This window comes from Athalia rosae, chromosome 4 (assembly GCF_917208135.1).
Source record: "Athalia rosae chromosome 4, iyAthRosa1.1, whole genome shotgun sequence".
Taxonomy (NCBI): domain Eukaryota; kingdom Metazoa; phylum Arthropoda; class Insecta; order Hymenoptera; family Athaliidae; genus Athalia; species Athalia rosae.
In genome coordinates this window covers 17,316,815-17,330,495 of record NC_064029.1, presented here as the reverse complement: position 1 = coordinate 17,330,495, position 13,681 = coordinate 17,316,815, and the positions used below count along the sequence as shown (strand labels likewise).

At 39.1% G+C, this 13,681-nt stretch overlaps 2 protein-coding genes across 4 annotated transcripts in view; one reads left to right on the top strand and one right to left on the bottom strand.

The window, feature by feature from the left end:
• Positions 1-13,681, top strand: part of LOC105693815 (neural cell adhesion molecule 2) — a 56,443-nt gene that overhangs the window by 34,306 nt on the left and 8,456 nt on the right. Inside the window, exon 1 of one of the 2 annotated variants that reach the window (XM_012413999.3) lies at positions 11,377-12,038. The exons of the other annotated variant lie outside the window; for it this stretch is intronic. Coding sequence (XP_012269422.2) covers positions 11,915-12,038 — 124 coding nt within the window. The 5' untranslated portion in view covers positions 11,377-11,914. Of the gene's footprint in view, positions 1-11,376; positions 12,039-13,681 lie in introns of those variants that run through there. 2 annotated transcript variants of the gene reach the window in all.
• On the bottom strand, positions 1,747-10,002 carry LOC105693760 (protein turtle homolog A). Of its 2 annotated transcripts, none has more exons than XM_012413887.3 (15): positions 8,399-10,002; positions 7,632-7,764; positions 7,325-7,536; positions 7,130-7,240; positions 6,689-6,892; positions 6,149-6,294; positions 5,653-5,803; positions 4,929-5,059; positions 4,660-4,819; positions 4,279-4,575; positions 3,855-4,175; positions 3,452-3,739; positions 2,870-2,979; positions 2,625-2,752; positions 1,747-2,495 (listed from the first exon to the last, which is right to left on the bottom strand). In XM_012413887.3, the coding sequence occupies exons 1-14, from the start codon at positions 8,553-8,555 to the stop codon at positions 2,639-2,641; spliced, it is 2,535 nt and encodes an 844-aa protein (XP_012269310.1). In that variant the 5' UTR covers positions 8,556-10,002; the 3' UTR covers positions 1,747-2,495; positions 2,625-2,638. The 2 variants fall into 2 exon arrangements, with proteins under 2 accessions (XP_012269310.1, XP_012269309.1); XM_012413886.3 differs by having other exon boundaries at positions 1,747-2,492; positions 8,399-9,998.

The following is a 13,681-nucleotide window of genomic DNA, read 5'->3' as shown; positions in this document are numbered from 1 at the left end:
CGAGTTTTCTGATTGAAGTAAACGAACGATTTCGATATATTCGGAACAACGAGAGATAGAAAATATGAAAAAATTGAGGTGCACCTTCTGCTCGTTGTGGTCTGAGTTCAGTTTCAACTAACAGATACCGATGACGTTATCTAGCAATAACATGAATCGAGAAGTTGTCAACTGTTAGTTAATCACTCGCTCATTTGCAAATAGATGCGTTAATTTCGCAGCCGATGCGAGGAAGAAAAAAAACCAAAAACTCCCTCGACATTAATTAAGAAAATAATTATAGTTTTGCGAACAATTACCCGAGTGTCTTTGCGACAGTCCTCGTATAATCCGCACATCGAATTGACAATAATTGCTAGGTGCGAAACGAGGTCCTCGAGTTCTTGGTCATCGCGGGTACGATAATAATATGCGCGGTGAATGGGAACGCTTGATGTAAAGTAAGACGAATGAAAAAAGATTGAAAAATTAATTGCAGCATAAATTGCGGCATATCGGTACGAGTTGAACTTGCTAATAAAATGAGGCTAAATTATCCAGAGTGCAATAATACCGTACGTTCAAGATGCGAAGTGAAAGTGGAGGATGGTGCATCGATCAAAGGCTTAACACCGACGACGTTGCAGCCTCAGTTACAATTCCAAGTAATATCGTGGCGACGGTAGTACAAGTTAGTACTTCGGATCTTCGCGTGATTCAGGGCATTCGGTTTCCTTTGTTTAAATTTAATTCATGCGATCATAGGACGGGAATATTCTAACGGCTCGAAATACGTTTCGTTGTAGATCTCACGCGAGATTTTTCCAAATTCTTCTGTGTCTTACCGAAGATTTCTCGCAGCTGGTTCGCATGCATCCGCATCGGATTGGGCGAGTCTGCCACTGGAGCAAAATGATTCTGAGGTAGAAATAAAATCCTCTTGAAAACGTTCGGGAATACGACTATCTCTGAACTGATTCCAACCAATAGGAACTGGGTTCCTCGAAGGCGTTGAAAATGCCTCGTGATTATCCGGCAGGTAGATCGCAGCTTGGCGCACCACCTGTTGCGACAAATCGTCTGAAAATTGAACTTCTTAATTTTAAGGAAAACTGGGGGTAGAAATAAAGGCCACAACTAACGTGAGCAAAAAAATATGAGGGAAGAACAACGTTCTTGGTTAAATAATTAGAAAATAAAAAAACTGTGAAGTAATGACATTCAATTTTGTTTTCTATTTTTTTTTTTTTTGTTTGTTTCTTCCTTTTTTATCATCAATCATTTATTTTCTCATCTTCGATGTTCGATGAATTTTTTCGCCTGAATAATTTTCGTTACTTTTGTATTCACCCAAATCAATGAACGACGACGATGCTTTTCAATCATAGAGATTGTATAACGCGGGAGAAGTATCAGCCCTACAATTTTATAATATCTACACACACTAATAGAGGATCGAGAGGAATCGATTCTTCCCTAATACCACTTCGGGCGTACAAATTCAATGTCTAATCGATGCTGCTCCGTGACTACAAGCTCTATGATTTTTCTTTTCATTCTTTTTTTATTTTTTAATTTTCTTTTTTTTTTAGGCCGAGTGATGATAGTTTATGCATTCACAGTTATAGTATTATCATTTCGGCGGATAAAACTATGTTTACATGCGTACTCGTTAAGTACATTATCAATATTATCGTATAAATAAGTGCAGCTTCAGTATAAGCCATCGGTGGTTCGTTTCTTAGTTTTATTTGTTCGTTTTTTTTTTTTTCTGTTTTTTTTTTTTTTGTTTCATTTTATTTTGTCTATAAAATACGTGATATTGCAAAATAAAAGATGAAGAAGAATGGAAGGAAAAAAAACAACATGTATCAATCAAATATGACGAAGTGAAAATAGGCGTATGAGAAATTTTTATCCTTCATCGAATATTTTTCACACCTTTTGCAAAATGATTTAGTTTTTAATTTTTAATTCTCGTCATTTCTTTTTTCTTTCGTTTTCTCTTCGAATAGGTACGGTACGTCATATCGTTATAATACGTCTACACAAACGTTGTCGCGTAACGACAAGAGCATGCCAGTTAACGCCATCGCTTGTTATATTAATAGTTTCACACGAAAGCTTAATCACTTCGAAAAGCCAATTATATGACTTTTTACATTTCTATGGTTTTTTTTTTTTGGTTTGTTTGTTTGTTTTTTTTTTGCCACACGTCGAGAATGATTTGTTCCAGCGTTATAGGGGTTCACTTCTGCAGACACCATATTTAACTGTACGTGTGGAAAAAGGGTCCTTTTCGGTTTTCGTTTCTCGCGAATCTAGAAAAAAACATCGAATGAAGTTCTGTCCAGTTTTTTGTCGTCTTCGTTTATTTCATTATTTCTTCATCCCCCGTTCGAACGGCGGCGCGCCTCGACGCCAGCCTTTTCATTCGACGTCGATTTTCTTTATGGGGTTTCCAACGGACTTTGGACTCACAATCAGCGTCTTTGTACATACGTCGTGCACGTCTGCTGGAACAATCGCGGATTAATTGAATCAATTGAAATTGGATGGCGCGATTTTCAGCCGCCAGTCGATGAAAAAAAAAAAAAATAATTACAAGGGAGATAAATTGAAGGTCTAATTGTTCGATCGCTTACCTGCAAGAAAAAACTTATACACAACTTTCAGGACCTGGTATTGAGTTCGCGATAATTATCTCCTTCATAAGGTTTCGATCTGCTTTGAAACTGATGGGTTCCCACGACTTCGTGGAAAACGGATTCAACTGTAAAATTAATCAGAGGCAAAGATTTTTCACCGATAAGTTACGGAGATTCGTATTCTCCTCAATTCCGTCGACGTCAGATAGCTAATTTCAATGAAAAGTCACTCTCATACTCACGGTATAGCCGTTGCTCTGAAGGCTTTGCTTGTGAATATCACAAGGGGAGAACAATTTGTCCGGTCTGACGGGCAAAAATAGTTGTGGTTCTCGAGTCAATTTTCCCTGTTCTGAAATCGAATGAAATTAATGTGGGAGAATATCATTTCACTTTCCACATTTCTCAAAGTGGTTTCAATGCAGCGGACACACTCGCATTGCCTTAATCGGTCGCGTACGCGAATACTTTGGTTAATAAAAAAAAAAAAAAAAAGCTTGTTCCTTAAAAGTGTGCGCATCAATGAGAATAATCATGGGATTCTAATCCCGTTGCACCTGTCGGGTGACTCATTGCCGTAGGAATGCAAATTGAGCGATGATATTGTGGAAAATCTTGTTTGCAACACTTTCGCATTAGACTCGCACGTTCGTGCCAACGTGGAATCCGAATCGACTCTATCAAAGGCAAAAAAGTGTCTCTCCGAGAGCGACGACGGGAGTATAACTCAACGGATTTGTCAAAATCGATCACGGTTGCGAGGAAAAAAACTTTAATCATCGTGCGATAATTGATTTTCAATTGATCGTGAAAAATCGTCATACCTTGGGGAGATTGTATGATATCTGGTTGTATGTTCATAGAATAATCGTTGACTTGTTTGAGCGTATATTCGACGAAATATGTATCCCCGTTAGTGATGTCGAACATGGAGTTGTTCTTCGAGTCCGGAGGCGTGATAATGGGTTGTTTCATATAAGGTTCAATGTGAACCGGCGACGTAGTACCACGTCGTCTATACATTATTAATATTATGGAAAGCATCGCGATTCCAAGTGCCATTAAACAACCGGTCACCAGTAACACGAGTGGAATAACATTAATGCTGCTATCTGGAATGCAAACACAACCGTCACAATCACGGTATTCGTTACGATCATTTCTGTAGCCGTCAGTTGCTAACGAGTTTGACTTTTTTTTTCTAACGGATAAATTCTCGAGTCCTACCCGTGTGTTTTTCCGAATCTCGGAGCATTATGTCGTCGAGTAAGCAAATTTCGCTGCGTCCTTTGGCGTTGACGGCGTAAGCGACCAGATTGAAATGCGTTGCGGGAAGCAGGTCAGCGACGTTTATCCTGAATATCGGGGCATCGGGAGTCGAGCTCGAAATGTTCAGCCGCAAATTACCGGTAAGAACTTCGTAAGCCTCGAGTCTGAACTCTTGCCGCAAACCACCGTCGTATCCGGGAATACAATCGACCTCCAGCATCTCCGAACTTCTGTTCAAAGACGCCCTCACCGTGCAATTATTCAGAGGCCCTGGTTTCACTGAAACGAGAAACCAAAAATGGCAAGAGAGGATCAGGGGTCCCTCGACGGGAGTGAGATTTCTGCGATTTTTTAATTTGCCGAATGGAAAAACTTTACCAACCGGCTGGAATTACTTGGTAGACGCACGGTGACTCCTGTTTCCCGATTGCGTTCTTCCCCCAGCAGGTCAACGCCCCGTAATCCCTTTCGGAAACGGGAGTGTATATTATTTCACTGGTGGTCCCGTTTTTCGTGTCGAACGTTATCGGGGCTACGTCCAAATTCTCGCCGCTGTTGTTGAACTCCCATATGAAATCGATCTCGGAAGGATCCGCGATTACTTGGCATCTTACTCTGACGGACTCTTCGAGAGAAGCACCGATTATGGTGATTTCTTTGGTTTTGCAAACTGGGGCGACTGAAAGGTAAAAGTTTTTTTCTCGTTCCGTTCGTAGGTCGGGTGAAGGGAGACGGGAAAAAACCCTGTGGGATTCGAACTCACATTGTATTCTAAGCAGTACACCGGGACTCGTCGTTTCTCCGCGTTTATTGGCCGCCACGCACGTGTAATTTCCGGCGTTGTCTCTGCTGATACTTTGCAAAACCAGACTTTTCGTACTTACTATAACACCCGCGGAGACGTTCTGAACGAGCATCATTCCCTGAAAATGAAAGTAGATGTTTCGTTTTTTACTGCGTTGAACTTGGCGAGGTCGTTGCTGGCGACTCGTTCATAGTGAGACGAATCAACGAAATGCGAATCACACTCACGTTATGCTGCCAGGTGATTTTGTGGAGTTCAGGATTCGCGCGAACTTGACATTCGAAGTACACGTCGTCGCCCTCTTTTATATTTTCAGCGTTAAGGGTGCTCCCGAGTTGCAAGAAGACCCTCGGTGAAACTTGCGGATGAAAAGGGAGAAAATATGTTGTTTGATAAGTCGTAGAAAAAAAAAAAAAAATTGAATCAACTGGCCTAAGTGCCGCGGAAACGCGCGAACATCTATCGCGGATTTAATTCCTGACGAGGTAAATAACGTCAACTCAATTTCGAACCCTTTGTCCTAAGGAGAATGAATCGGCATCTAGCGACTGTTTGAGAAGATAGACGAGATAGGGTGACGAACGAGTAAAGGATAGCTCGTCGCGGCGGCAAATTTACGAGATAAAGATCCGACGAGAAATGTGTAATGGTTTGCCAACAGCAAGCAAATTCAAAGAGAATAGAATAGAGTCCGGACAAAGAGTCGAGAGAAAGGACGAGGGACAAAGAGAGCTAGAAATGAATTCACATTCAGTTGACTTTAAGCGTAATGAGGAATTCACTTTGTTGAGTAAGACTACTGTGCACGGTTTTCTTTTCCCATTTCTTGATATATCTTTCTTCCGCATAATTGGGTCAGGAATTTTCGAGAAACACGCTCAACGCTGTGAAATCTTTTAGCAACGACGAAAAATTGTATCGATTTTTGGCGTACTCCATTGGCATACTCACATACGACGTTCATTTGAAAAGTGTCTTCCAAAAATGCGCCACGTATCTCCGGATTCTCCCCGCGACATCTTAAAATTTTACCGTCGTCTTCGGGAGTAGGGGAAAATCTCACGGTATTCAAAACCACCGTGGAGTTGACGCTTTTTCGGAACTGAAAAAGTGAGGAAAAAAAAAAAAGCTTTGAAAGATAAATAAAATTACGCGTCGAAGGTTCGATTCTGACTTTTTTCCTTCGCCTATAAACCACACGAAGATTAGTTAGGATTAAAAATAGACAGACAGACTGTCATTTGTGAAACCTGTTCGCGTATTTCATATTACCCGGTATTCTTTTTTATTGATATTCAAATCAGCGTCAATTCGAAAAAGAGGCGATTCATGATTAAATAAAAACGTGGTCATTAGGCACCTTTACGATCTTTCGAATCGACGAAGATCTTGTTTAAAAATTCGACGTACACCTATGGATATCGGTACAAAACTATCGTCGACTCACCTGCCCAGTACGAAACTCCAGATTTCCTTCGAACCACATCACATGAGCCGGTGGATGAGAACCGATTACTTCGCACGTTAACGAACACTCGGTTTCAGCCTCCAAAATAGCCGGTTTCGATAATATCTTCACCGATATCGGTTTTACTGTAACAATAAAAAAAAAAGTTGTCTATGATTCCAACGGAATCATTCAGCTCACTCTCGACATCACGGAAAGCTAATCTTTCCTTGATTTCGTTCAACATGCGCCAAGAATCATGGAGCCCAATTTCCAGATCATTTTGTTCAAATGCTGAGAATATCAGCTTCCTTTTTTTTTTTTTCAATCATCGGGCATCTTATTACGGAGATATAATTAAACTGGAAGGCCTTGATTTCTGCGCTCTCAAAATTCGAACATCTAATAATCTCAACGTGACACGCGATCCATCCTTCGAAGGTCGTTTTGGTTTGTAAAAAATCATTAAAAAATCATTTCCAGCCGTTCGCATGGTTTCCTCCCCCCACAAATTTCGTAAATCGTTAATTCGGAACTCACAATGAACATCCAAGAGGACCGTTTTTTCCAACGGTGATATGAGTTCCGTATTCGAGGCCCTGCATTTGTACGTCGTGTTTAGGTGCTCTCTTCGTAATTTCGGTACGGTTAATTTGCTAACGATAATGTTCAGGGCGGTCTCCTGAATTTGTCCCTCGGCCTCGTCTCTGTTTACGAACCAGGTGATATTGGGAGCTGGTTTTCCTGTGTTTTGAAAAAAAAAGAAAAAACGAACCATCATTTTTAGTCCATAACGAATAAATCACGATCTACAATATGGCGGGCTAGGTGCAAGGTTTTCAAAGTTTACGATATTCGTAAAATATTCGCTAGGTATAATATTCAACGGGAATTAATTACGTTAGCAAAATCGCTAATTATAGTGCGAACTATAAAGTCGAACTCGGTAGGTGATAAAATTAGGAATAAACGAGTATTCACCTCCTCGAACTTCGCAGGACAGTCGAAATTCCAAACCAACTTGAAAAGGTCCCACGACGTCTTCCACCTTGTCGCCGGCTCCGTCGTAAATTAAAAGTTGATGGGGCGGTACTGTGAAGTAGATACAATTAATTTTTAGCAGGAAAAAAAAATTCATCCGGAATACACCTTTTCATCGAATTTATGTATGCCTACCTATCACGGTTAAATTGACTTGGAAATTTCTGGTCGGTGAATTTCTAAAATCTACACGACATCTGTATATTCCTTCGTCCTTCAGTTGGACAGCTTCGAGTTTCAGGGCGGCCGCGGGTTTGGAGGATGTCTCAAAATTCGCTCGAGGTCCAAAAGCGTTGTCATCCGACCAATGAAGCGCGTTGGTGTGACTTCTCCCTCGGAGGTCGTACCTGATGACATTTCGCATGGAAAATTTCATAAATCGCACGTTCAAAATTCAAATTTTCATCTCCATTTTATTTAACAACATTTTTTGAACACTCACCTGTAAATAGGTTTTACTGTACGATCGCGAAACCAGAGCACCATGTACAGACGATCTTCCCTTGTGGATGGTTCGATGTCGCAAGGCAATTCTGCAGTACGGCCAAGAACAGCTCTGACTTCTAATGTAGAAACTGTATCCAAAATATGAAGAGATTAATAATTTCGTATTTCTTAACTAGAGAATCAAAATCGCTATTCTTTCGATATGAAATAAAAAATCCGAGCCAGGTTCGTGGATGCAACATACATTAAATTTTTCGAATCCTATTTTCGTCGAAGATTTAGACGAGTTCGATTTTATGATTGCGTGCATTCTACTCAATTATTTCAACAGCCTCGCGGCCATCTTTATTCAACCAACGGAGTTCGTTTATTTGTGTGATTCCAATTGTTCATCAAAGTAACTCTTCGCCATTCTATTTTCATTTCATCACCTCACGTAACGAATTTCTTCAATTTGAGATTCGAAATTTATTGACAGGACACGGAATTTAGGAACGAGAGAAAGGACGATTCGAAAATCTCAATCAAAAAAGGACGAACGACTCGTTACAAGTAATCAACGTCCTAGCACAGATATGCATGTGGCATATGTGGGACAATTTTCAAATGTTGAAAAGGATTTCGAAGGATGAGCAAAAATCGCCGGCGTAGCTTCGATTCGTAGAGGGATATGACGGTATAACGCAGAGATGCAACTCATAATCAATGATTACACTTAGGATTTGCATGAACATATATGTACAACGTATAGATATAGATTACCTGGATCATCGTCCGTATCCCAATTACCAGTAGCGTTAGCATGTCCGATAATTGTGAGTAAATACCCTGTGATAATTAGGTTGACTACTGTCACGAGTAATACTCCAAATGCCATTCCAAACTGATGTGGCGGTATGTGCCGTTTCCGAAAATCCATTCACTACATAAATTCGTACCGTAAATCGGCACGATATAGGTATCCACTAATTACTCACTGCATAAAACTTGGTCGAAATAACGATAAGGTACGTCAATAGATTTATTGTTACCCGAAGTAACAGTAGAATTTTCTTACTATTCGAAGTAAGTACTTGTGGTCATTTTGTCTCGTAACATTTGAAAGTTTTTTCAAAAATTGACAACCGCAAGTCATGTTACACGCGCAGATTCGGTCGGATAAAAAATCTTTTTATTAATTACTTCAATTTCGTGGCCATCGTCACTGCTAAATCGGTATCAAAATCGATTATTTTCTTTTTTTTTTTCTGTAGCAAAAATTGCCCGGATTTTGTTTGTCTTTTTTTCAAGTTACGTACAAACTATCCGAACTATATAATCAAGGATCATAAATTGAATTTAGAAAATGGTTTTCAGACGTGTTGTTTATTTTATCAGATTATAGTTTATATCGATTAGAAAATTGTTCCTTCGAAATTGCATTAGGTTGATGCATCCATTAACGATTGTTTAATTTTTCCTAGTTTTTTTTTTTTTTTCCTCCTTCGATAAAAATAATCGTCCGTGTATCAAGTGAATGATCGAATAAAAGATTTAAATTTAGGCATCATTCGCATTGTTCATCGATTAGGCAATACGTAGCTTCCTACTGATCGGGGCTTGCGTAAAAAATATGCATTCGAATTTTCGTTTCGAGATTCTAAGGGGACAGGACTGCACCGAAACGTATTTTGAACGACGTTACGCCACCTCGGTGATCACTTTAAAGCGATGGAAAATTTTCTCACTCTTTTCATTCGACGCACTCAATTTATTGACGATACGTCTTCACTCGGATGAATTAATGCGCGATCGGTTGATATGATTTTGATAATTTTTTATATACGTTTTTTATCCGTTGGATTTACGTGGGTTTCCATTTACCCGGCCACAGCATGTATACGTGAGCTGAGATTATGAAGTCGTACAAGTGTATTTAAATTAATTGCAACTCGCGAGTGAGGATTGGACGATAACTGCCCCCCGCGATCTTCATCCGCCCTGTACCGAATTGACTTCGGTGTCAGGTTCAGGTATATATTCGGCGGAGATAACGCACAGGTGATGATTCAAACTCGTTACGAACGTGAAGAAGCGTTGGTCGGATCACGACGGAAGCGAAAAAGAAAAAATAAATAATAACAGAATCACATTTTTGTGTATTCACTTCCGGAAAAATGGAATTTTGTAAACAGTTGGATTCGGGATTCGGGAATCAAGGCACCGAACAAACCCACCACCATCCCTTACTATACAAGTAATAACACATTCGGGCGTTTCCGTAAAGCGATCGTTAGATGACTACCCTCGGAGTTTCAGCGCGACGACGCAACTCATTTTCTGGTACAGGAAGGAAGGGTGGAAAAGAGGGAAAAGAGGGCGAGAGCTGGAGAAGGGGTAAGAAGGAAAGGGTGAACCAAGGGAACAAGAATAAAGAAGGATCAAGAATCATTTCGATTGTTTTTCATCTCATCCCTCTGAAAGCTTTTCCTACCCGTTCGTGTACTTTGGGTGATCATTACGAAAAATAAGCGGATATAACATTCGTTTTCAGATAATTTGCAAAAATTTTTCCCCCTTTACGAAGAGCTTTCCTTATACCATCTTAGAATATAAACAACTAGAACTATCCAAGGCACAGTTCACAGTCTTGTCACGATCGTTCTCTGATTATCGTCTGAGCGATTTCGAAAAAAAATACGACGAAAATTCATCAAGAATTTTTTTCATTTTGCACAAAAAGCTCGCTGGCAATGTATCACATGTAACGAGGGCAGCCATGAGGGATCCTGATTTCGGGTCGATCTACAAATTTGATTCAGAAGCCTCATAGTATTCCTCCGATTATTTTTTCCAAGAGGGTGATGAAAAGATTTTCCAAATTTTCAGTTCAAAAAATCTGCCTCGAATCTTAGATGGCGTTTCACACCCTCTGGGCCAATGACAGTTCAGGGTAATGGCCTAAGCTTTCATGCACCCCACGGTTAACGTCCATTATTACCATCCCCTGCAAGCTCGTGATAAAAAGAAGAAAAATAAAGAAAAAAACATCATATTATAACACGTCGCAACACCTAACGGATTACACAATTCTCCATTAATTAAGCTTGGAACAAAAATTGATCTATGAGAATCGCTTTATAAATAGAAATAAAAGCGTGCATTCGTTATCTTTTGAATAAATTTTTATAATAACAGCCATATCGTTCGTTCAGGCTGACGTGTGTATAGTACACGTATACCTAGGACGTGTATGAACTATTGTTATTCCAATGTACATGAAAGCAAACAAGTATATACCATGTACGTACGTTATGTACGTATGTACAAAACAAAATCGATTTTTCGTAGTATACGCGCGTTCTCGCAAAGAGAAGTAGGTATATTATACACCTTCGCATGTGCAAGCAGATAATTATCGGTAAAAGAGGCAAAAAGCGAATGGGGAAACAAAAAAAAAACAATCAGGTAAAATAAATGATTTATACAACACCGGCCTATACCGAATTTATCTGATGATAAACTTTGCCTTCTGGTAACGGTTCTCGGGCATGTATGCCCGGAAAATGGAGGTATATAGGCGTGTGTTGAGTCGCGTATGCTAGGCATGGATCGCGAATTGTTTTTACATGTTTGAGAAGTATCTACCTACCCCCTGTGCGGTGTTATACGGTGGGCATTACATATACGCGTGAGCTTCAAGGGGGTGCTTTTCTCAGGGCGCATGCCAGGTACCAAAGGGTGCGCGCGCGTATTCTGCTCTTTTCGATCGTCGCAACTGTGGAGTAGGTTCTAGCTCATGGCGTCTGTATTCCATTATTAAGCATTTTGAAAAAACTAGTCCATGAGTAAACGAGCTTTAAATATTTGCTGTGTGAAAACTGTGCGTTTAATAAAATAATAACGACTCGTAACACGCCGAGTCGCGAGCGGAGTCGGAAAAGTTCGTACGATCGAAAATGAAAAATTGGGAATCAGAAAGTGTCGGGAATGTAGCAGCTCCACGTTAATTATAACTATATATACATCTATATACGTACTACGATAAAAAAAATACACACACATAAGTACAGAGTTATACGTATGTATATGCCTGTTTCGGAAATCGTCTATAATGAACGGTGTAGACCGCAATTCGCACATATTTTATAACGACAGCAATTTTCAACCAACAGTGCAGTGAATGAAAAATTTCATTGTAGCGGTGAAAATTCGTTAGGTTGTTTGAAAAAAATAAATAAATAAACTAAATAAATAGATAAATTATGATTTGAATAAAATCTAGTTAATAATAATGCAATGATGATCGTTCAACTTCATTTGTACATAACAAATGTACTGTGCATCTCGAATAGTAAACATTTAAGGATATTAATCCCATTGGTTCCGCTATGGATTACTGGTGCTCTGTGCGTCAAAGATAGTGAGTTGAAAAATATAAATTTTTTCATTCATTTAACCCACGTATTTTCATTCCTTTTTTTTTTCATTCATCTTACTCTCTCGATCGTCCAAATCGCCAATTCAATTCATGGAAAGAAGATTCATTGGGAATTCAGAGCGGTACTATTATCTATGGTGTTTTTTGAAAATATGGTTTCTCCATTAAAACATCTAGCAAAGAGTTTAAGTCACATACGGCTATCGCCGATCAACGATGCCTGTTAACTTTCTCCTTTTCGCGTAATATACAAGTGTAAATGTGTAGGCACTACATACTTACACAATTTTGTATTGTATAACTTCACAATCTATAATGAAATATTTGCTTTATTATATTCACGTCCATCGATACATTTAACACTTCGTTATGCAAGTGAAACTACTGGCCATAATGAGAACGAATGTATAACAGACATTTCATTCATTCATTATTGGTTCTCTTAGATTTCTTCTTTTTCTTCTTGCAGTAGAACATATATTTATGGTTTCTTACGGTGTACGAACAATTTTTCAATTCAAGTGATGGGCGAAAAAAATATAAATGAATAATTTGAAAAAAAAAAATTCAGTATTTGAAAGTACATAATTGAAAATCGATTATTTCAATATTTTCGAGTAATTGATTGTCTGCGAAGGGCAAAAACAATACAAAATATTAACAAATCGATGCCAAAGATGCCGATAACAACAGTAACAATGATAATAATTTAACAATATTTGACTTTGGGGGTGCAAATATTAGTCTCTTCTCGATCGCACGTATTCAAATATTTGCTTTCGGGTTGACACAGCAGAGTCGAATTACCGAACAAGAATGAGAACTTCTTTTTTGCACACAGAAGAGCCTCCTTATCACAAAGAATACACGGAGAAAGAACGCGTGCGTTACAATTTTAACGGATATCACATCGTGTAGAGAAAAAAAAACTTATCAATGTTTCAATCACATCATATGAATTTTTTAACGATAATCCGTATGCGGGAAAAATTCTGACAATCGTCCCCACGATTTTACGTACTTTGCCGGACAAAACTTGATATTTTTCATTTTAAATCTCTCTTCGTAGATTCACGTTGCTTGATACGTAGGTACACTCCGAATTTATTCCGTTACTAATTCAGTATTACATACACGTGCCACACAAAATACATAATACATGCCCGCACAATGAGCTCAATTTTTTAGTTCACGTATTGCATAATTCTCTGCGTTTTCGAAGCACGATTGTGGGTCATATCAGAATTGGACCATCCTCATCTGGATTTATATGGGACGTTGAATTCTACCGTATCCATTTCAAAAGTCCTGCTGCCGCTACCTCATATCCGTTGAATGAAATACATTTTTTCCGCAGATCAACTGATCAACCCCTATCCGATCCAGAGATAACGATGTATACCGAATATGCAAATGTTTTATCCGAATTTATTTACGCTATCGTTGAAAACCGCCATCGCATACCAATGTAATATACGTATGAGTATGTGTGTCTAGCATTCCGGTCTCTCCCGTTAATTATTTCCGTTAATTACGATGAAAGGGTGTAATATTGTAAATGAGACGAACCTACGCTATAATGCACTCTGATAAACGGTAAAAATTTGCATCACTTGGAACAGAAA